This window comes from Myotis brandtii, unplaced genomic scaffold (assembly GCF_000412655.1).
Source record: "Myotis brandtii unplaced genomic scaffold, ASM41265v1 scaffold630, whole genome shotgun sequence".
NCBI classification, from domain to species: Eukaryota; Metazoa; Chordata; class Mammalia; order Chiroptera; family Vespertilionidae; genus Myotis; species Myotis brandtii.
The window spans coordinates 198,940-221,825 of record NW_005370412.1 but is presented as its reverse complement, the minus strand read 5'-3'; the positions used below and the strand labels follow the sequence as shown (position 1 = coordinate 221,825).

Below are 22,886 nucleotides of genomic sequence, written 5' to 3'. Positions count from 1 at the left end.
ATTCATAGGCAATTTTAATAGCAATGCTTTAGAACAGCAGTTCTCAACCTGTGGGTCGCGACCCCTTTGGGGGTCAAACGACCCTTTCATAGGGGTTGCCTAAGACCATCGGAAAACACATACATAATTACATATTGTTTTTGTGATTAATCACTATGCTTTAATTATGTTCAATTTGTAACAATGAAAATACATCCTGCATATCAGATATTTATATTACAATCATAACAGTAGCAAAATTACAGTTATGACGTAGCAACGAAATAATTTTATGGTTGGGGGTCACCACAACATGAGGAACTATATTAAAGGGTCGCGGCATTAGGAAGGTTGAGAACCACTGCATTAGAATATCCTGTATTAAACCTAGATTTTTAGTAAATTCCAGTTGTTTGTTTATTTCCAGCTTGGTAATTTCCAAAGTTTATCCTTATAAGTAATGCAGTTTTTAACTAACTTTTGTTTTCTTAGGTCTGAAGACAACACCTGCATCATGGGTGATGTTAAAAACTTTCTGTATGCCTGGTGTGGCAAAAGGAAGATGGCCCCAACCTATGAAATAAGAGCAGCGGGGAACAAAAACAGGCAGAAATTCATGTGTGAGGTACTAAAGAATACTGTATATTGATAGGATTTTTGAGGTTATTTTGGTGTTAAAAGAACATTGTTTTCTATTTGGAAATGGTCATGTGTTACACATCGGATAATGTTCTTGATTGTGACTTGTCTACTATTATATATCTTTATAAATCATTTTCAGGTGAGTATTATTTTTAAAACAATATGCTAGGTGAATTATTCTAATTAGAACATGTATCTTCTTCAGCTTCTATAGCACCAGTAGCATAGATTAGGAAAGTTAGAGCAGTTGTTCACTGTTTTTGCTAACTCCTGTAGAAAGTAGAGCAATTCTTCATTGCTTTAGATCAAAGTGCTTAAAATAAATACAAATAGAGAGCTTGTTCTTGGGTCTTATAAGATTGCATTTTAATGTGGAACATTCTGTTGCATGAAAGGAGAATTTCTGATTCACATAATTTAATATTCTTGTTTTTGGATTAGTTTATCACTGGATATCATGCTTCAAGCTTTTTCATAAGGCAGCCAGTCCATATTCTCTTACGGTAGATTTGTTATTTTCAGTGTGTTTATGGAGTATATCTTCAATAGTCAACTGTTATCCCTTAATGGATTGTTGAATTATGATTTTTTTTTAAGTCCCAGAATTACTAGTACACCCAGGCCAGTCTCTTAATAAATGTTTTTCTTTACTGTTAAAGGTTCGAGTGGAAGGATATAATTACATTGGCATGGGCAATTCCACTAATAAAAAAGATGCACAGAGCAATGCTGCCAGAGACTTTGTTAACTATTTGGTTCGAATAAACGAAGTAAAGAGTGAAGAAGTCCCAGCTATTTCGGTAAGTACTTATGGCCAAGCACTTGAGGATGTATGTTATAAGCTTATGCTAACTCAATGTGTATGGAGACTTAGAGTGACAATTTTTCAATGTTGTTTTCAAATATGTTAATGTGTTCCTTAGTATACCTTGGCATTGGATTTTCTCAGAGCACTGGGATGAGTTCCTAAAGATTTTACTTCATTATAATGTACCTGATTTGTGGGCTTGGGAAATACCATTTTATATATTACATTAATTAGTAAACTGATTTTTTTCAGAGCCTGTTGTGTTCTGTGTACTTCCAAAGATAACACGTTAAACAAAATATAAAAACCAGTAACATTTTAAGACACAATGTTGGGTCCCATTAACACTTTGTTATATAGCAGAGAGAAATAGCATTTCATGGAATGGAATATCACTGTGGTGTTTTTGTTTTTTGTTTTTTTTTAAATATATTTTATTGATTTTTTTACAGAGAGAAAGGGAGAGAGATAGAGAATTAGAAACATCGATGAGAGAGAAACATCGATCAGCTGCCTCCTGCACACTCCCCAGTGGGTATGTGCCCACAACCAAGGTACATGCCCTTGACCGGAATCGAACCTGCGACCCTTGAGTCCGCAGGCCGACGCTCTATCCACTGAGCCAAACCGGTTAGGGCACTGTGGTGTTTTTGATACCATGATTATTTTAGTTATATGTAAGTATGCAGCAAAGACACCCCTCTCTAGTATTATTTTTAAGAAATAAACTTTATTTCTCTTAATTAAAAAGAAAGTTTGACTATAAAAAGGTTCACATTATGATTTAAGTAGATCCCTTAAGTAACAGAAATGAAAAATTCAGTTTTAGAAAACTTGTAGAAATAATATCTATAAATTTTAATGATTTATTTTCACTGAACTTTTGTGTTCTGACTTGTAAAGGTACATGTTTTATTTTCTTCCATTGCTTTTGACTCAGAAGTCAAGAGACTTTCTAGTATATTGTAGATAATCATAGGATTTTTCATTACATTGGTTTGCCCGTTTGTAAAATGAAGGGATTGGGCAAGATGATCTTGACATTGTTTCTGGCTATGAAAGCAATGTTGTACCTCTTTCAGATATTTGAAACTACTGGCATTTGTGCCACATGTTATGACCTATTCTATATCTTTTAGCCTCTTCCTCTTGTTTGTCTTGCCAACGGCAAATTCTCTTTTAATTTTTTTTTTTATGTGAAAATGTTTTTATTTTACCTTCTTTGAGTAATTGGATTTTGGGGTGCCTGTTTCCATTTTCCAGTACTTTAAAAATAATTTTTCATTCTCTTCTTACCTCCATTTTTTCTAATAGGAAGTCAACTATAACCAGTCATTTCCCTCTATATGTAATGTGTTGTCTTCTTTGGTTGCTTTCATTTGTTTTCTTTATGTTTGGTTTCTAGAGTTTGGTTATGTTATGACTAGGTATAGTTTTTTGGTTATTGTTTAATTATCTTGCTTGGGGCTTGCTGAGATTCATGAATCTTTAAATTTGTCTTTCACCAAATTTAGAAACTTTGGTTATTATTTCTTCTGCCTCATTTTTTTCTCTTCTCTTTCTGAGATTCCTATGTTCACATGTATGTTTAAACTTTTGATGTTATCCCAAGGGTCCCAAAGCTGTCTTCTTTTTTTTCCCTACTTTCTCTGTTTTACTCAGATTGGATGATTTCAAATGACTATCTTAAAATTCACTGCTTTTTTTCCTTTGTCATCTCCATTTTGCTGGTAAGTCCATCCATTGGATTTTTTATTTCAGATATTGTATTTTCCATTTCTAGAACTTTTAGCCACACACACACCACCACCCACCCCCTGCCGGTTTGGTGGCATTTCTTACCTTTTCATTCATTATAAGCATACTAGTGACCCAGTACACAGATTCGTGCACATTGAAAGGAAATTAATTAGAAGGTGGCTGATGGGGCGGGGCTGGACACACCCTGGAGCCAACCTCCTTCTGCCTCTGTGGAGTGAGCAGGGTCCCTCCAGCAGGTGGGGTCCCTCGGCCTGGCGGGGATCAGGTTGAAACCAGCTCTTCGATATTCCCCCAGGGGTCCTGGAGTGCAAGAGGGCACTCTGCAAAGTTGCTTTTGTACAGGGTGTGGAACGCAAACACAAGTGTGCCATAAACCAGATTCGGGGCTGACAGGGCCCCAGCAACAACATAACCCATGGCTCAAAGTGGAATTGCACGGCCCCGCGAGGAATCAGGCTCCCTCCTCTCTGGTTTCAGGGTGCTTCACCCGAGAACCACTGCTGCCAAGTCATGGCAGCCCTGGTAGTCAGTGCGTGTCATAGTGACTGGTCAAACACAGCATATTAGCCTTTTATATATATAGACTAGAGGCCCCGTGCACAAAATTCGTGCACTGGTGATCTGGGACCCCTTGGGTAGGGTCCCTAGGCCTGGCCCGTGATCTGAGTTTATTGGGGCTTTCCTTCCCCCGGCTGCTGGCAGCTGTCCCCGCCCCTGCCACTACTTGCCATCTGTGTAGTGCTGCCCCCCTTCCCCCTGCCCTGGCACTGGTCGCCTTCCTCTGCAGGCGACAAGCATGGGGTGTGATCGCTTTGCTGGCCTGGACCTCCCTCTGTGCTGGCCGGCCCCGCACACCCACCACAGCATCGTTGGCCGGTGGCCTGGGCCTCCTTCGGGGTGATGGCGAGGCTCCACCCCCACCCCACCCCCAATCACATTGCACCCGCCTTGGCTGGCCTGGCGCCAGTGCATGTCATAGCGTGGTCGTCCGGATGGTTGTTCTGCTGTTTGGTCGATTTGCATGTTGTGCTTTTATTATTGTAGATGTTCATAATATATGAATGTGAATTTCCTTTATGTCATTGAGCATAGTTATAATAGCTGCTTTTAAGTCCTTGACTACTAATCTAACATCTGAGTCATCTCAAGGTTTGGCTCTGTTCATTCATTACATTTTCTCTTGAGATCAGATCACCTTTTTCTTTTGTTATGTGAAGTAACTTTGTATTACAGTCTGAGCATTGTGAATATTATATTGTGGAGATCTTATATAATGTTCCTTCAGAGAGTATTGCTTTTACTCTTATCAAGCAGGTTAAGTTGATTGGACTCTATCTGCAAACACTGCCTTTTGACTAACAGCTCAAATCTTACCTCAGTTTTCTGATCCTTTGCTAGGCAGATTGGAATCTGTCCAGTGTATGTGTAGTTCAAGGGTTAGAGATTTGGGCAGGGTTCATGCACAGGATTTAAGGCTCCTCCCTCTTTACTTTCCAGGATTCCTTCCTCACTTTCTATCAGTTTCGGTCCCCAAACTCTTACCATCTGATACTTCAGCCAGAAAGACCGGATTTTCTACTGGAGTTTTATTTGCCTCTCAGAATCTTTCCTCAGACTGAAAACCAAAATAAATAGAAGTTACACTTTTGCTATCCTTTGGTTTCTCTTATTTTAAGTCCCCTCCAGAGTCTGCTAGCTTTTGTTCACTTTTTAGTGCCTTCATATAGTTGTGGGAGTCTTTGGTATTTGTTTTCCCTGGAGTTCATGTTACCTGTAGGAGTGTAGTCTTCTAGGAGCTTGTTCGGCCACACCAGAAACAAGACCCTATTGTCTTTTCATTGTAGCATTTTAACATGCTCAGATCTTTTCCATTGAATGCTTTGACTATGCATTTTATATTTTCTCCCTCTTTTCCTGTTTTCCAGCTACACTGGTCTTGCAGTTCCAGCACCTTTTCTGTATAAAATAATAGAATCTTTTTTTTAAATAATAGAATCTTTTAATCAGAAAGATTGAAAATAAACACATGAATAAAGCTTTATCAGACAAATGAAGTACAAATAAAATGGGAGTAGACATAATATCAGAATAAACTTTAAGGAATAAAGCAGAAAAGACAAAGAAACATCAGTTCATATTGAACCAATCCACTTAGCATTAAAGATGCTAATATATATTGGTAAAACTAAAATGGTAATATGAGAAAGTAGCAAAGGGACCCAAAAAATCCTACTAAATATTTGGAAATTTGAACACTTGGTTCTAAATGAAAATTTAAAATTATAGTAATAGACTGTTTAAATAACAGTGTCTATCAAGACTTTGGAGGGCAGAGGGGTAATCATTTATTCAAAGGAACTTCAAATGCTTTTATTATTGTACAAGAAATAGTAGATAGTAGTTCTCAGGATAGGAAAGGCCATTTCGTGGAGAATGTAAAAGGCAGAAACTAGATTTGACTATAGAAAATATACTAACAAAATACTTTTTTGGAGAGTAAGCAGTATTAATAAAGTTAAAAGGGAAAGGACAAACATTTTTTTGGAACTTGTATGACAGAGTGAATAGCACTGAAATGTTAAATTCTTAGAAATCAATGATAACAGTGAATATCCAGGTAGAATATTGGACAAAGAAACTGTAAATTAAAGTAATAGATTGTTAGAACAAATACCAAAACTGATATTGGTAAAGACGTAAAATGTATCTATAATTCCAAGAATTGGAGAGAATGTGGGAAAATAGATTCTCATATATAGTGCTGGGTGAGTATGGAATTCAGCAACCTTTCTATAGAGCGCTGCGGTGCTTTTTAAAATGTTGGTATCTTTTAACTTTTATGAATTTTTCTTAAATGAGCCTAAGGTACAGAGAGTTTAAGGCAATGTTTTATAATTTTTAAAAAAATATATTTTTATTGATTTCAGAGAGAGATAGAAACATCGATGATGAGAGAGAATCATTGATCGGCTGCCTCCTGCAAGCCCCATACTGGGGATCGAGCCCGCAACCCGGGCATGTGCCCTGACTGGGAATCAAACCGAGACCTCCTGGTTCACAGGTTGACACTCAACCACTGAGCCATGCCAGACGGGCTTTATAATTTTTTAATAGTGATTTTTAGTATTTGTTTTCTCTTAGTTTTGAAGTTATAAATTTTTTAAGATTGGCTATAATCTAAATATCCATCAACATGGTATTGCTTGAGTTATATAGAGAGTGAGAGTGTGCGTGCATGTGTGTGCGTGCGCAATGAGGTGTTGAGTTGGCTCGGACTCCTGGCCAACATGCCATGAATGACATCCATAATCTGTTTTTAACAGTTTTGGGCAGCTCCTATAGACTTGTGCCTATGGCTTCTTTTATGGAGTCAATTCATCTCTTAGTCGTCCTCTTTTCATACTGCCTTCTATTTTTCCCAATATTCCTGTCTTTTCCAAAGAACCCTGCCTTCTCATTATGTGCCCAAAGTGTAGGAAAGCTTCAGTTTTGTCTTTTTTGCCTCCAGTCATATTTCAGGCTTAATTTGCTCTAGGATACACTTGTTCTTCTTACACTATATTTGAAATGAATCAGTTTTTTCCCTGTCAGCCTTCTTCATTGTCCAACTTTCACATCCATACATAGTAATTGGAAATTATATGGGTGTGAACAATTTTCGCCTTGGTCTCTGTTGACACATCTTTGCTCTTGATGATCTTTTCTAAATCTTCCATTGCTGCCCTTCTGAATCAGCTTTCTCTTGATTTCTTGGTTGCATCTCCATTTGAATTGATGACTGAAGTAAGGTAAGAAAATCTTTACCAATTACAATGTCTTTATTATGTCTATGTTAAAAGTTGTATATTTCTTCTGTAGTCATGATTTTTGTCTTCTTGATGTTCAGATGCAGTTCTGCTTTGGTCTTTTCATCAGAAGTCATTTCAAATCATTGCTACTTTTTCTTTGTGTAGTATATCCATACAGTGGAGTAGTAAGTCCTTAAAATTCATGTAGATCAATATTTAAAGAAGTAGAAAATGTATGTAAAATATTTTGCATTTGTCTTAAAACTTGATGTTTCCTCTCCGGAAATCTCTTCTCACAGTTCCTTTTTTTGGTTGGCTCTTCACTTGCTTCGTATCTCTTCTCAAATGTCACCTATGATTGCAGTTTTCCCTGTTCACTTTATTTAAATAGTGACCTCTCATAGTCTCTATTTTCTGCTTCATTTTTCTCTCTAGTATTGTATCACACTTGACATATTTATTTATTTCTTGTTTAGCTCTATAAGAATATAGAAGGAGAATATAGCTATTTGAATACAGCTCTGTTAGTACAGAACATGTGCCCCTTTTTTGCATTGTTTTATCCTCAGTACCCAGAACAATGTTACCATGTAGAAGGCTCCTAACAGATACTTCTTGAATGTTGAATGTACTTAGAAAGATAGTAAGTGGAAGAAGAAGTAAATTAACAATACAGCATAAACTGATCTCACTTTTTATGGGAAAGTTCTATTTGTGTACATGTTATATGTACTTATAAAATTCCCAGATGGAGAATTATCAGTAATCTATACTACTCTTGCCTTTTATGTCTGAAATGAGAACTTAATAGTTTTATAGTTACTGAAAGCAAGGAGGTTAATATGGGAAGAGGAGGGGCAGCATGTAGGCTCTAAGTAGAAAAGAATTTACTAGTCCCTGTGAAGGTGAAATTGCTTATATTGCCTTGACTTTTTCACTTGCAGGTAGCACCCCCTGTTCCTCCACCTACCGATACACCTGACACCACAGCAGATACTGGCGAAGGTTTGCCAACAACCATGGGAGGACCTCTTCCCCCACATCTGTCTCTCTTGGCAGGTAGGGGACTTGAGTGTGTTCGCATGACTGAGAGTAAGTTATACACTATCTTGTTTGGTCATCATCTCTGTTTTTCACTTGGATAGAAAGAAATAACTCTAATAAACTCTTAATGTTGTGAGCGATCCCAAAGCCTTCATAAGTTTGCAAATACCACCAGCTCATTTAACTTTTTTTATAAAGCATGATACAACTTAAATTCCTTGCTATATAATTAGTATTTACTAATTTCTAATCTATGGATAAATTTTTGCACAGGCTAGAACATTTGGTTAAAGGGTCTTATTTATTGCCCTTTCTTGTTTCTAACTTATCCTACCAAATATATTATAAACTTGTTTACCTATGGATCCAAGCCATTGCTGAATTTCATATATTACTTCAACGTTCATTGGTATGTCCACTGTAAAGTAGATGAACTAAGGTATTTGGTCAAATTAAGTCTCATATCCAGTATTTATGAAATGAGAATAACAGTGGTATTTACTTAAGATTATTGGGTGAGTAATTATCTTAAAGCATGTGATTAGTCAATACTCTTTAGTTACTCTGCTTTTTCATTAGGATTCATCACTTACCCTTTTCAGCTTCTCCTTTTTTATATCCAGCACTAGCAGATAGCTTCCTTCCATAGTCATACTTAGCAAAGATACAGTTTTATCACTTAATCAGTTATTTCATATGTAGCACCTTGACAGACAGTGCTACACTGCTAATGCATGCTAGATTGTCAACCACTTCTGACCATTACTGTTGGCTTAGCCCTGCATACCAGCCTTGGAATTAGCAATTTAGTCCTATCCTGTAGTCACACAACACTTTTTAAGTAAGTCGTGGAGATTTCAAGCCCATTTCCAAATAATTGAAACTTGCGTTTCTAATTATGGAGTGGTCTTTAAAATTAGGAATTAGGAATAGTCTTTAAAATTTATATTTAGGATCTTCCTGCAGTTTGATTCATAAAACAAAAAAAACCAGTCATTTTCTTTCCTTAATAGAAAATAATTCTGAAATTGGGGCCTCTGGCTATGGTGTTCCTGGGTCCACTTGGGATCGAGGATCCAACTGCAAGGATTATTACTCAAAGGAAGAACAGGAAGTACAAGCGGTAAGACTGTCATCCCCCTGTGTTAGCTCTCTAGGAATGTGAGTTAGGACTTAGTTCATAGCAAGGTTTAAGATATTCACAACTTAATAATTAGGTGATTGTTCTCAGTGGTTATTTGAGACAACTTGATCATACATGACACCAAAAATCTAGACTACACATTAAATCTGGTTACTAGAATTGCCTATGAAATAAAACAGTATTTTCCTTGGTTGTAATAAAAGATCTCACCTGCTTTATAGGAAATGTAGTTGCCTTGCTTGGTACATTTTATGAGTTCTTGTTGTAAAAATGCCTTGATAAAACAACTTACCTTCCTACTTAATATATTTAAAGTGGTAAAACTAGCACACACAAAAGAATTGTGAAAGGTTTCTTAGTAACAATTTAAATATGTTAATAGCTAATGTATTAGTTAGCTAATAAGGCCATCAGATGCAATATAAACGAATTCCAGCTCAATTTTGACTAGGAATAGAAACTATTAAAAGTAGCTTTTAAAAAGCAGCTTTTGCATTATAAAAGATGGTACAAAGAAGTTATTGTTATAAATTTCTCTACCTTAAATATTCATAAGTAAAATCAGTGCAGCCAAATTTAATTTTCATTGATTCAACAGACTCTAGAATCAGAAGAAGTGGATTTAAATGCTGGTCTCCATGGAAACTGGACCTTGGAAAATGCTAAGGCTCGGCTGAACCAATATTTCCAAAAAGAAAAGATCCAAGGAGAATATAAGTACACCCAAGTGGGCCCTGATCACAACAGGTTTGCTTGTTTCACTCTTTCCTTCTGTAGTAAGTCAGGGTTGTTTTGGATATTCATTGGTCTAGATTATACAGCTGTGTAAGACATTCTGCTGTTTGTATTGCTAGACTTTTAAGGTTCTCATTTGAATTTGAAAGGCAAAAATGATAGCCACAGCTGGTGCTATCAGCCAGAGGCCCTGAGTTCATTCTCTGTGGTATTGTTAGAGGCAGTTACAATTAGTTCTTTAATGGGTAAGTTTTGGACACTTAAGTTTTAGCATCTCAGGTAGATTGCATTGCACCTTGATCTAGATTCCCTTTTGTTCGGCTTTGAAACTTGCTAGCTCTGAAGAATCCTGTTGAAGTTTTAAGGGTTTAGCCTCAGTCTTTGTATGTGAATTAGCCTCCTTGTAGCCTGTTAACTTGGTAAAACTGAACATAAAGAGGGGTCCTTGTAACAGTGACAGTATGTTTCTCAGCCCGCTTGCTGTTCTTCCTGAGAGCATTCCAGGGTGTAGTAATTATTACTCCCAGGAAGGCTCATATGGATTAGACTCTTCGGGGGGAACTGTATTTTATTGGAAGGGAGGGAAGGTCATAATGAAAACCTGGATGATTAATTTGCTGTTCTTTTTAAGAAATAAATTACTCCAAATACATTAGAAGTATTTTTCTTGAAAATCAAAAGCATTCTTTCTCCCTTGGGTGCATCTAGCAACCCTAAAATAATTATTACTAAAACAAAACTTTGACATTGTGGTCAAAGTGATTTTTAGAGCATTGTTACCTCTGCACCCCACTGTTTTGTTCAATCCTGAATTCTCAAATACTTAATTCTGATGTCAGACTTTAAAACCCTCAGAGGTTGTAAAGGAAAGATGCATTTGTTAATAATTTTTCTTTAATATTTTGTCCTTCTGAACTGATTGGGCTTAGCAGCACTTGGTGACTTTCAGAACAATTGGATAACTTAATTGTGCTGGCAGTACATTGTTGTAAAAATTTTTATGTCACTATCTTATCTTTGACTTGTGATACAAAGAATTGAAGAATTCAGGATATGAATATGAGGGAGGCAAAGACAGTTGGGGAAGCTGGGACAGCACTGCTCCTTGTATGTCCTTTATTTAAAGGCATAACAGACAGCAACACCAGAGGTCTGTGTTCATACACACACATGTGCTGCTGCTTAGGCTGAACTAAGCAATCACATGGGAAACGATTGTAAACTGATTTCTGGTGTCGCTGTTCCCCCTAGGTGGAGGAGAATGAGATTGACTTTAAGCCTGGCTGAGAAACATACTGGCATCGTGTCATTAATGAAAGGGTGGATTGTTCCCCTGAAAGTCAGTGGCCTTTGACCCCTGAACCAGCTGTGCCTGAAGGTCAGTTCACAAGATGTATAGGAAGGAGTCTAACATCTTTTTCTTAACTCTCACTTAACCTTTTATTCGTAGCACAAAGTCAAGGCTAGAAGGTACCTGAGCAGTGGAAGGATCAGAAAGCATAGTTCTCAAAGGGCAATTTTTCCCTTGTTGAAACCTAAACCATTCCCTAGAATCTGCCGGCAATTTTAGCTATAATTTTCAAAAGTTTTTTGTTCTCCAGGATCTGATTTAAATAAATGTAATATAAATATGCTAAAACATTTTTGTTATTAAGGGCTGTTGTCACCTGTAGACAGATACCAGACCCCTGCCTCAGGAGCCACTGATACATGCAGTGTTTGTGTGTCCATGTGCTGTGTGCATGCATACCTATATTTAGCTTATCTTAACAGATTAAAGTCATTAGTGGGTAGCCCATGCAAAGGAGAATCTTAATCACAACTATAATTTAAAGAGCTTTGGTCCTATTTTATTTCTTGGCCCCAAGCTAAGTGGAAAATTCCTTTTCATTGAATGTTTTCTAGCTATTCAGAGTACAACCTTTGGAGTAAGAGTAAGTAAATATAGAATCTAAAACCCTAACATTTTCTTTTCATGATAAATTGGCTTATTGGCTTTGATTATAGCAGTTTTGTGCCATGTTGTATGTTATTTGAAGTTTATATACTCCATTTGTTCTAGGATTGAACAGAAGCAAATGTTTTATAATGGTTTTTTTTGTTTTGTTTTGTTTTGTTTTTTGGCTGTGATTTGCTTAAGCAGTTGGAAAAGCCTGCCTGATTTAGGATTCCTGGATTGAGTCATTTCTAATAGTGAAATTCCTAACGTTGTTTGTATATGTCGTTACAGGAGCTTTATTGCAGAAATGACCATTTATATCAAGATGCTTGGCAGAAGTAAGTGTTACTGATGAGCTGAATCTTACATAGAAGAATAGTATTCACAGTGGAGTCTTGAGCTACAAATACGTGGGTTTTATAAATTGAAAAGAGTACCTGATATAAGGCAGCATCTAGGGTGTTTTAGGATATTAGTGATTATATGAGAGGACCCAGTTTCCCAAGTTGCAGGTGTGGAGGGGAAATCAGGCTAGTGTTAAAATTTAAAGGAGTCTGCAAGTGTCAAAGAATTTTTTAAATTTCTACACAAAAGTGTTCTTTCTGTTTGTTTAGGTAAAAGTAGCTAGGTGAAATTTAGAAAAGGAGTATAAATTGAATGATAGGATTAGAAGACGGATGTGTAGCATTTCTTAGTCATAGAGCAGTGATGGCAAACCTTTTGAGCTTGGCGTGTCAGCATTTTGAAAAACCCTAATTTAACTCTGGTGCCGTGTCACATATAGAAATTTTTTTATATTTGCAACCACAGTAAAACAAAGATTTTTATTTTTGATATCTATTTTATATATTTAAATGCCATTTAACAAAAATCAACCAAAAAAATGAGTTTGCGTGTCACCTCTGACACGCGTGTCATAGGTTCGCTATCACTGTCATAGAGTCAGGAAGAAAAGTTGAGAAAGTAACCCTGAGAAACAAAGAATAGATAGGGGTTATTCATAAAGAAAGTAAAAAGGGGGGGGGGGAGGACACACATGTAATACCCTTTGTAATACTTTTAGCAATAAAAAAAAAAACACAGAGTTTAAATAAACATCTGAAAAATAACACACACACACACACAAAAAAAAAGAAAGTAAAAAGGCAAACGGATGCTGCATGTATTCTTTATGCTTAGTAAGTTTAAAATGGGCAGTGTGTTGTGTTTGAAGGCTAAGGAGCTAGCCCTATTTTCCTGGCTTAGTTACTTACAGATTTTATGACTTTGAATATCACACCTTACATCTCTGGGACTCAATTTACTTTATCTGGGAATTGAGAGAAATGGCCAAAGATTTTTTTCCAATTTGAGAATTCTGCAACTGACACTTGTGTTTCAAATTGCATATATGAAGGACTTTCCTGATAGAATGGAGTCTGTGAATAAATCATCAGGAGATGATGTTGAATTTTTTTATCCCAGACTTTAAAAGTAAGTTATTTTGAGTGGTTAAGGGAAAAGAATTTAAGGCAGTCTGACATCTGTAAGCCCATTCATCTGACAACCATCAGAATTAATTTGACTGAGTTGGCTAATTAGATAGGAAGGACCTGTGCCCCTTGTTACAGAAGAAGGGGAAAACTTATTACTAGCATTTTCTTTAAGAAAGTTGTATTCAAACACAGTGTTACTCATCTATTTGTGTTGGGATAGCACACTTCTATACAGGGCCAGGTCATAAAAAGTTTTGGGGGTCACATATATCACACAACTTATTTTTGTTGTATTTGTACAGTTCTAAAAACATAGGTAAAAGTAGCTAGGTGAAATTTAGAAAAGGAGTATAAATTGGATGATAGGATTAGTTCTGAGCCTGTAGTTTGTGAAACCCTAGCTAAGTATTGTATGGATGGTTTCCCACTTTAAAGGCTGAGTTGAGTAGTTATGACAAAGATCATGTGGTTTGTAAAGCCTAAAATATTTATTAACTGACTTTTTATAGAAGATTGTTAACCCCTGATCTGCATAACCACTTTGAATTCGTTTTCATTTTTTTATTTTGCTTTTTGACCCTTTGTGTTTACGTTAAGCTATGTTTTCTTCCTCTTTTTATTTTATTTTATTTATTTATTTTTTTAATATATTTTATTGATTTTTTACAGAGAGGAAGGGAGAGAGATAGAGAGTTAGAAACATCAATGAGAGAGAAACATCGATCAGCTGCCTCCTGCACATGCCCTACTGGGGATATGCCCGCAACTAAGGTTCATGCCCTTGACCGGAATCGAACCTGGGACCCTTCAGTCCGCAGGCCGACGCTCTATCCACTGAGCCAAACCCATTTCGGCTTCTTCCCCTTTTTAATGTCAAATAATATTAATAATGACACGTTTTATTGAAATAGGTTATTGCTTTTATAGTGATGATTTGTATGTGTCTTAGTGTCAGCCTATAGTCAAAGATGGTTGGTTACTCAATTGATATGCTATTATAGAAATTGCTTTTGGTTATCAGTTAGAATGAAAAAGAACTTAGAACCCATTGCTTACTCCGTATTTTAGGGTGGGTTTTGTTTGTTTTGTTTGTTTCGGGTTTTTTTGCTTATGAAACAAGATGTTTCTTTACTTAGTTGAGTTATTCTTCTGTCTTTGGTAATCCTGACCTTAATTTATAGGGATTTTTGCACGTGAACATGGATCAAATAAAAAACTGGCAGCACAGTCCTGTGCCCTGTCACTTGTCAGACAACTCTACCATCTTGGAGTGGTTGAAGCTTACTCTGGACTTACAAAGAAGAAAGAAGGAGAGACAGTGAGTCTTTAGACTTCGTAGTCTAGAGAGATATTGTGAAATATTTAGCTGCTATTTAGGATTTCAGTAAAGTTTAATTTATAGTTAAGAAATGGAAATGGCCCTACCAGTCAACCTGTGCCTGGTGGGTTGCTTGTGTTCACAGTGGGCAATAATCATTGAAGTAATTCTTTCATGGGAGGGAACTGACTCATTGTTGGCTCTAGGAATATTTTAGACCTAGTGGCGGCCACCTACTCAGAACCCTGCTATAGTAGATCTAATCAGTAGTGATTGTATGTGATGTGATGTGATTTTCATGGTCATCCTTTTTCTGTAGGTGGAGCCTTACAAAGTTAACCTCTCTCAAGATTTAGAGCATCAGCTACAAAACATGGTTCAAGAGCTAAATCTTGAAATCATACCTCCAGTAAGTATGCAGCTCTTTAGTTCACCTTTGTAAAGAAATTCTCTAGTCAGATAAGCAACTGGTATTCTTTTTTTTGCTTTCCCTTCTTTTTTAATAGCCTGATGATCCTTCTGTGCCCGCTGTTCTCAACCTTGGCAAATTGGCTCAGTTTGAGCCATCTCAGCGACAAAATCAAACGGGAGTGGTTCCTTGGTCACCTCCTCAATCCAACTGGAATCCCTGGACTAGCAGCAACATTGATGAGGGGCCCCTGGCTTACGTGAGTGCATTGTTATTCTTGAGATCAGATTCTTGTATTTTACTTTTTTTTTTTTTTTTTACTTTTGAGTATATTTCATTAAAGGGTCCAGTGGATTCTGTTTGAAGATGAGTTATGTGGTTTTGACTGTTGCTCTCCCATTTTACAGGCTACTCCAGAACAAATAAGCATGGACCTCAAAAGTGAATTAATGTACCAGTTGGACCAGGATCATGATTTGCAAGCTGTAAGTCTATGAAGCATAATGGACATGAGCCAGAGCTTCAGAACATTCTAGTTGTGGGCAAAAGGAACAGTAAATAGCATTTTTTACCCTTTCTAGGAAAGTACATTAAGGTATTTACCAAATGGCTCATCTTAAGTTACCATGGAGGGTAGTAGTTATGAGTTAAGGGCCTGGGATTCTTAGTTAATGTCAGTGGAGAGATTTGGGGTAATAAATCTATTTTGTGGGTTGTTTTTTTTTTTTATATTTTCCTAATATAATGTTAAAATGTTAGAAGAAAAAGAATGTATATGGAATGTTCAGGAAGAAAGGAGGAAAAAAGGGTGTGGGCAAGGCCACTATGTAGATTCTTTAGAAATTTAGTGAGAAGGGGCAGTTCTATTAGAGATAGAAATATATACATTCTTTTTTTTAAAATATATTTTTATTGATTTCAGAGAGGGAGAGAGAGAAACATTGATGAGAGAATCATTGATCAGCTGCCTCCACGCCCCACATAGGGGATCAAGTCCACAACCCGTGCATTGGAATTGGTCAGAATTGAACCATGACCTCCTGGTTCATAGGTTGACGATCAACCACTGAGCCACACTGACCAGGCAAATATATACATTCCTTTATGAAAAAGTATATTTTGAGTATTAAGCCAGCGGAAAAGAATACGTTTTTATAGAGGTGGCAAATTTTATTCATTTATTTATTTAGCAATAGGACAGTTGCTTTTAATATACATGTGGGTAGAAATTTGAGGTGTAACTTTTCTAAACGCAGATCTTGCAAGAGAGAGAGTTACTGCCTGTGAAGAAATTTGAAGGTGAAATTCTGGAAGCAATTAGTCAAAATTCAGTTGTCATTATCCGAGGAGCTACTGGATGTGGGAAAACCACACAGGTTCCCCAGTTTATTCTTGATGACTTTATCCAGAATGACCGCGCAGCAGAATGTAATATTGTAGTAACTCAGGTAAGTAGCCAGCCAGCTTACTAAGTGTGTGTCTGGTGTGAATAGATGGATTGTGGAAATGCCTTAGAGGCCAGACTATTTCTAATTCTTTGATCAGTTCTCCTTTGTAGCAAGATATGGATCTGAAAGTGGTAGAGCATCAGGCCCTTTAAATTAAACAAAAACCACACAAAAAGAATTAAGTCTTGTTCTGGTCTCCAGTATCCTTCACTGATAAGCTAAACTGAATTATGTAGGAAATTCTTTTTGTCTGGGCTGAAAGGAGTCTTTGGGCCTAAGAATCAAGACTGAGAATACTTTCTCCTTAAGTTCATATTCAAATCTTGGTCCTGTCTCTCTTACCACCTAATAATTTTCAGTGAAAACCAGTTAGAATAAGAGCAGGCAAGCTAGCAAAACAGAAAATGGTTAATATTTACCAAGTGCTTGATGTAAGCTGTCATTTCAGGATATAGCTGTCCCTCATGTAGAATAAACTCCAAAAATAGAACCAGGTATGTTTGTGTTATCTGGTGCCTTAGTAATCATTTTATTGCAGCCCTGTTATATCACCATGTATTTATTAAATAACCAGATGAGAAATGATGTGGCGTTCTAGGACCTGTGCCCCTTCAGTTAGACAACTCTAAGGTTTAGAGAAGTTATTGCAGTTTGCGATACATGTGAAGAGGGGTACATCAAAGAGGTGGATCCTAGAATCCTGCAAAAAAACAATTCAAATGCCAGTGATATGGAAAGTGTTACCAAGTGTCTGGCACAAAGGGAATTTAGTGAGTCCTCAGTAAATATTAGCTATTTCGGTTAAAGTGAACACAGATAAACTGTGAAGTAGTAACCACTTAAAAACTACCTACTACTAAGGCTGGACCCCAGGCAAGAGTAATAAATATTCTGTAGAGAAAATGAGATCAGCAGTCATGTGCAATGAAAATGTAAAGAAAAGCTTATATTCTGGAGATTAATGGAAGTATTCTATTGGAATGACAAAATTATTTTTGCTTTCATCACCACTACTTTCTAACTAGTTTCACTTAAATTGGTTATTTTGTTATTTTTAGTATATTAAATAATCTAAATACAGCATAAAGCTATGGCAATAAGGCAGAATATTTGGGGAAAGGATTAGATTACATCTAAAGTCATTTGTACGAATTTAGGCAAAATTAACTTCTCTGAGTGTTTTTTTTATTAGAATGAAAAAAAAATATCAGTCTTGTTCTGAAGCACAAATGCAACCATAGTATTTACTGTTGTTACACAGATGTTAATTATAATTATTCTAGAGGTCTCCTTTGTCTTGGTTCTCTATATTTATTTGTAGAATATAGAGTATTTCAATATACTATAGAATAGTTAAGAGAGAAGCATCTGTGCCACAGGGGGAAAGGTAGTTCTGCAGGTAGAGATGATGTTTGGTGCTCCATGTTTTTCTTTATTTACTGTGGGACAGCATGTAAAACAATTGTTGGAGCACTGAAGATCAAGGGAAAGATAAATTAATTCAAGGGATAAGAAGAGCAAACTTCTTAGGCTATCAGGTGGTATACAGTTTGAGAAGTGTTTCAACAGTCATAAGTAGTCCTTTACATAAAGCAGAATTCTACACAAAATGCTTATCTTGTGAATATTTATAATGATAATTAGATTATTTTTAGTTGCTTTTTTTCTGACTATAAAAGGAATATATAGCCATTGGGGAAAAATTAGAAAATAGAGTAAATTTTTTTTTTTAATTGATTTCAGAGAGGAAGGGAGAGGGAGATAGAAACATCAATGATGAGAGGGAATCATTGATTGGTTGCCTCCTGCATGCAACCTGGGCATGTGCCCTTGAATGGAATCAACAATATGACCCTTCAGTCCACAGGCTGATGCTCTATCCACTGAGCCAAACCGGTTAGGGCTAGAAAATAAATTTTAAAGAAAGCAAAGCCCACTCAGGATCCCACCATACAGAAGTAATCATTTTTACTGTTGGTCTGCATCCATTTAGGCTGTTTTATATACATACACACCTTGTACACCATCCTAACCTGCTTTTTTATATAACGTAGAGGCCCGGTGCATGAAATGCGTGCACTCGGGTCGGCCGGGGAGTGGAGGTGGGGGTGGGGGCTCAGCCCGGCCTGTGCCCTTTTGCAGTCCAGGAGCCCTCAGGAAATGTCTGACTGCCGGGAGTGGGCCTAAACCAGCAGTGGAACATCCTTAGTGCTGCCGAGGAGGTGGGAGAGGCTCCCACCACTGCCGGTGCACTCGCCAGCCATGAGTCCAGCTTCTGGCTGAATGTCTGCTCTCTGGTGGTCAGTGCCCATCATAGTAACCGGTCATTCCGCCATCGGGCCGAAACTGGTTCTCTGACATCCCCCAAAGGGTCCCGGATTGCGACAGCACAGGCCAGGCCAAGGGACCCCATTGGAGCACAGTTGGGCTCAGGGAGGGATGCAGGAGGTTGGCCAGCCGGGGAGGGACCACAGGAGGGCTCCAGGGCGTGTCAAGCCTGTCTTGTTAAGTCCTGATTGCCAGATCCCAGCTGCAGGCTAACCTACTGGTTGGTGCATCCATCCCCTGGTAGTCAGTGCATGTCAACGAGCAGTTGAGCAGCCTTAGCATATATCATTAGCATATTACGCTTTGGTTGGTTGAATGGCCCCCTGGACGACCCAACACTTAGCGTATTAGGCTTTTATTATATAGTACTAGAGGCCTGGTGCACAAAATTCGTGCACTCGGTGGGGGCCGTCCCTCAGCCTGGTTTGCACCCTCCCGCAGTCCAGGAGCCCTCGGGGGATGTCCAACTTACGGCTTAGTGCTGCTGCAGAGGTGGGAGAGGCTCCCGCTACTGCGCTCGCCAGCCATGAGCCCGACTTCTGCATTGCATGTCTGCCCCCTGGTGGTCAGTGCATGTCATAGCGACCGGCCGTTCCACCGTCGGGTCGAAACCAGCTCTCTATGACATCCCCTAAGGAGTCCCAGATTCTGAGAGGGCTCAGGCCAAGCCATGGGACCCCACCGGTGCACAATCAGGACCGGGGAGGGACATGGGAGGTTGGCCAGCTGGGGAGGGACCACAGGAGGGCTCCAGGGTGTGTCCAGCCTGTCTCACTCTCCAAATTTGCTGGACCCCAGCAGCAAGCTCACCTACTGGTTGGAGCATCTGTCCCCTAGTGGTCAGTGCATGTCATAGCGAGCAGTTGAGTGGCATTAGCATACTACGCTTTGATTGGTTGAACGGACTGGACAACCAGACACTTAGCATATTAGGCTTTTATTATATAGGATACAATGTTTTAGACAACAGTATAATTTTTAATAACTTAATAATGTCTCATTTTATGCATATACCCTTACATTACTCTTAAGAGATGGAGGTTTTTTAAAGATTGTTTCTAATATTTTACCATATTACATATGCTGGGGTAAATGTATTTGTAATCTTTATATACTTTGTTTCATTGGAATAAATTTCTAAACATGCACTTTGCTGTACTCCCCTCGAGAAAAATCGCACTGATCTCCAAGCAAATCAATTATGAATGAAAAAGTGCTTTTCTCTTTAGTGTGTATTTTAAATAATTTTTTGTTTGTCTGAAAGTCAGGGCTGTTGAAGCGGGAAGTTAAGTCAGAGAAATATATAAAATATGGGAAGGAGATTGCAGGATCATTTTTTTGCTGTTTGAATAGTCTTCTTAATATTGATGTTTTCTGTTTATACTCAAGTTGATTTAACTGATTGGGCTTCTGAAGATGGTTGTTCTAAAAAGCACCTCTTGACTGGCTGGCGTGGCTCAGTGGTTGAGTGTCAGCCTATGAACCAGGAGGTCACAGTTCAATTTCTGGTCAGGGCACATGCCTGGATTGTGGGGTTTTTTTTTAAAGTGCCTCTTGCATTAATTTGCAACACAACTTAATGTCATGGATGACTTTCTTGAGTCTCTGAAGACGGTTATGTTTGAGGGCAGTAGAGTTAACTACAGTATATACTCTATGGGGAATATGCCATCTCCTGCCTGTATTCATTTAGAAGGGTGGAATCTACAAAGCTTGTAGGCATGAAAGAAAGTAGCCCCAAGGTGATAAAAGCAATCTCAGCATACCCAGTAGCATATGGATACATCTCCAAAAGTCAGATATCCTACTGAGTTTTAAGTTCTAGAAGGCAGCTATTTATTTAGGAGAAATGCTAAAAACTATAGGAAAGACAGAAGTAGAGGAAAGGATTAACAGATAGAATATAAGCTCATGAAAATTCAACACAGTATGTTCAAGAAGGCATCTTTTAATCCCTTGTCTTTTGCTGGGGTAAATATGAACTAAGTGATTGTACACTTAAACCTGTATTTGTATGAGCTCCATACCCCAACGGATTCTTTTATGAGGGACATAGAAATTAATAAGTCATGTTTTGTATTAATTCAAAGGATAGTTCTAGTGAAGTTGTGTTGTTTTTTTAAGATTCAGCCTCTGATTTTCTAAATAGTGACAATCTGTGATATCTTAATATAGGTACTTAACTAGATAGGAAACTCAGAAAATTTTCTCAAGCAAGAAACTAAAATATAACCTGTCAGGAATTTTTTGACAAAATCAAATTCAAGGCATCTTGGAAGCATTCAGTCTTTATAAATCTTTATGTACCTACGTAGCTATACCTTTTGAACATACTACCCATCAAGTAAATACTATTTTGTATACTTAAAAGCTATGGAACACGTCAGAAAAGTTCTCAGAGTCCAATACTAAAAACATTAACCAATAGCATTCCCCTTAGGATTCAGCATATTTATTGCTGGAAGCAGTAATATATACTGTTGTCCCCACTGCATAAGCCAGTGATGGCGAACCTATGACACGCGAACTCATTTTTTTGGTTGATTTTCCTTTGTTAAATGGCATTTAAATATATAAAATAAATATCAAAAATAAAAATCTTTGTTTTACTATGGTTGCAAATATCAAAAAATTTCTATATGTGACAGGCACCAGAGTTAAGTTAAGGTTTTTCAAAATGCTGACACACCAAGTTCAAAAGGTTCGCCATCACTGGCATAAGCTCATCAGAAGTAACAGGAGTGATTTCATTCAGTGTGGCACCTGATGCAGAATGTAACAAATGCTTCCTTTATTAGTTAATAGATGAATGAAAGGTGACCATAGTGGATATGGCAAAGGAGATTGCCATATTAATCCCTAATTAAATTTTTAAGAATGCCTTCGCTGTGGTTGGCAGTTAAAGGCAAGCTCCCTAATTGTGTGTGCTGTCCCCTTCCTTCCCTGCTAAAAAATCACTCTGAATATCTTTAACAGTTTAGGCCAATGGTGAATAAATTGGTTTTTTATATAAAAATCTTGGAATCACTTTATATACAAGTTGAAAAACAGTATGTTTCAGTATCTGACATTGAATTGAGTAGTAATTTTTTTGTGTCCTGAATTAAATAAATTTGGAACTTCCTTAAGATAACCATTACCATTATTGTTTCTGATGATTACTGAGCTGGCAGTGGAACAGATTGACTATGATAATTTAGTAATTCCAATAAACAGGTGTGACTGATTTTATTGTTTTTAAATCACTTTTCTTTTTGGTCTCAGCCCAGGAGAATCAGTGCAGTGTCTGTAGCAGAGCGCGTGGCATATGAGAGAGGAGAAGAGCCTGGAAAAAGCTGTGGCTACAGTGTGCGATTTGAATCTGTACTTCCCCGACCTCATGCCAGTATAATGTTTTGTACTGTAGGTCAGTAATGTGTTTAATTTTGGTCTTTCATTTGGGGTTTACATTGTGCTATTTTTGAAGAAAGCTTGGTAATAGCACAGAATGGCTGGAAATTATAAATCAAGGAGCCAGTCTCAAAATTATTGTTTAAATAGAACTTTGAGCAATTTTTTTCCTTTATGGACAGCATGATACATCTGCTGGATATTGTAGTTTGGAAAAAATGAAATCAGCTTAGGTTACTAGAATTATATCTTTTAATTTAGAGTTCACCATCACTTTTTAAATAATTTTAAATATGCAGGTGATTGTTTCTTTTTTAAAATGATGCTGGGGTTACTTAGTTGAAGCATAATTGTCTAGAAACTTGTTTCTTTGAACTTTTCTATCCTCCCTACTTTAATCAACATAGAAACACATCTCCATTTTTTGCTGTGATTTTTTTTTTCCTCAAGGTGTGCTCCTGAGAAAATTAGAAGCAGGCATTCGAGGAATCAGTCATGTAATTGTAGATGAAATACATGAAAGAGACATAAATGTAAGTAGCTGAATATTATGATAAGGTAACTGCTAATGTTCTGAATAAAAAGAAATCAAAATAAAATCTCTGCTTTGCTTTTTCTTTTCCCACTATTTACATCTTCTACCAAAACCATGAACTTTTGTCACTAAGATGTTGAACA

At 37.4% G+C, this 22,886-nt stretch overlaps 1 protein-coding gene across 3 annotated transcripts in view; it reads left to right on the top strand.

Annotated features, from left to right (window-relative positions):
* Nucleotides 1-439: 439 nt before the first annotated feature.
* DHX9 (DEAH (Asp-Glu-Ala-His) box helicase 9) overlaps nucleotides 440-22,886 on the top strand; it is a 41,016-nt gene continuing 18,569 nt past the window's right edge. The window contains exons 1-13 of one of the 3 annotated variants that reach the window (XM_005880209.2): nucleotides 440-604; nucleotides 1,281-1,421; nucleotides 7,923-8,037; nucleotides 9,036-9,145; nucleotides 9,765-9,913; nucleotides 12,132-12,178; nucleotides 14,497-14,633; nucleotides 14,953-15,042; nucleotides 15,140-15,301; nucleotides 15,450-15,527; nucleotides 16,299-16,490; nucleotides 22,083-22,224; nucleotides 22,659-22,741. In XM_005880209.2, the coding sequence (XP_005880271.2) occupies nucleotides 440-604; nucleotides 1,281-1,421; nucleotides 7,923-8,037; nucleotides 9,036-9,145; nucleotides 9,765-9,913; nucleotides 12,132-12,178; nucleotides 14,497-14,633; nucleotides 14,953-15,042; nucleotides 15,140-15,301; nucleotides 15,450-15,527; nucleotides 16,299-16,490; nucleotides 22,083-22,224; nucleotides 22,659-22,741 (1,611 nt within the window). Of the gene's footprint in view, nucleotides 605-1,280; nucleotides 1,422-7,922; nucleotides 8,071-9,035; nucleotides 9,146-9,764; nucleotides 9,914-11,196; nucleotides 11,280-12,131; nucleotides 12,179-14,496; nucleotides 14,634-14,952; nucleotides 15,043-15,139; nucleotides 15,302-15,449; nucleotides 15,528-16,298; nucleotides 16,491-22,082; nucleotides 22,225-22,658; nucleotides 22,742-22,886 lie in introns of those variants that run through there. The other 2 variants (XM_014528351.1, XM_005880210.2) reach the window with 2 other exon arrangements.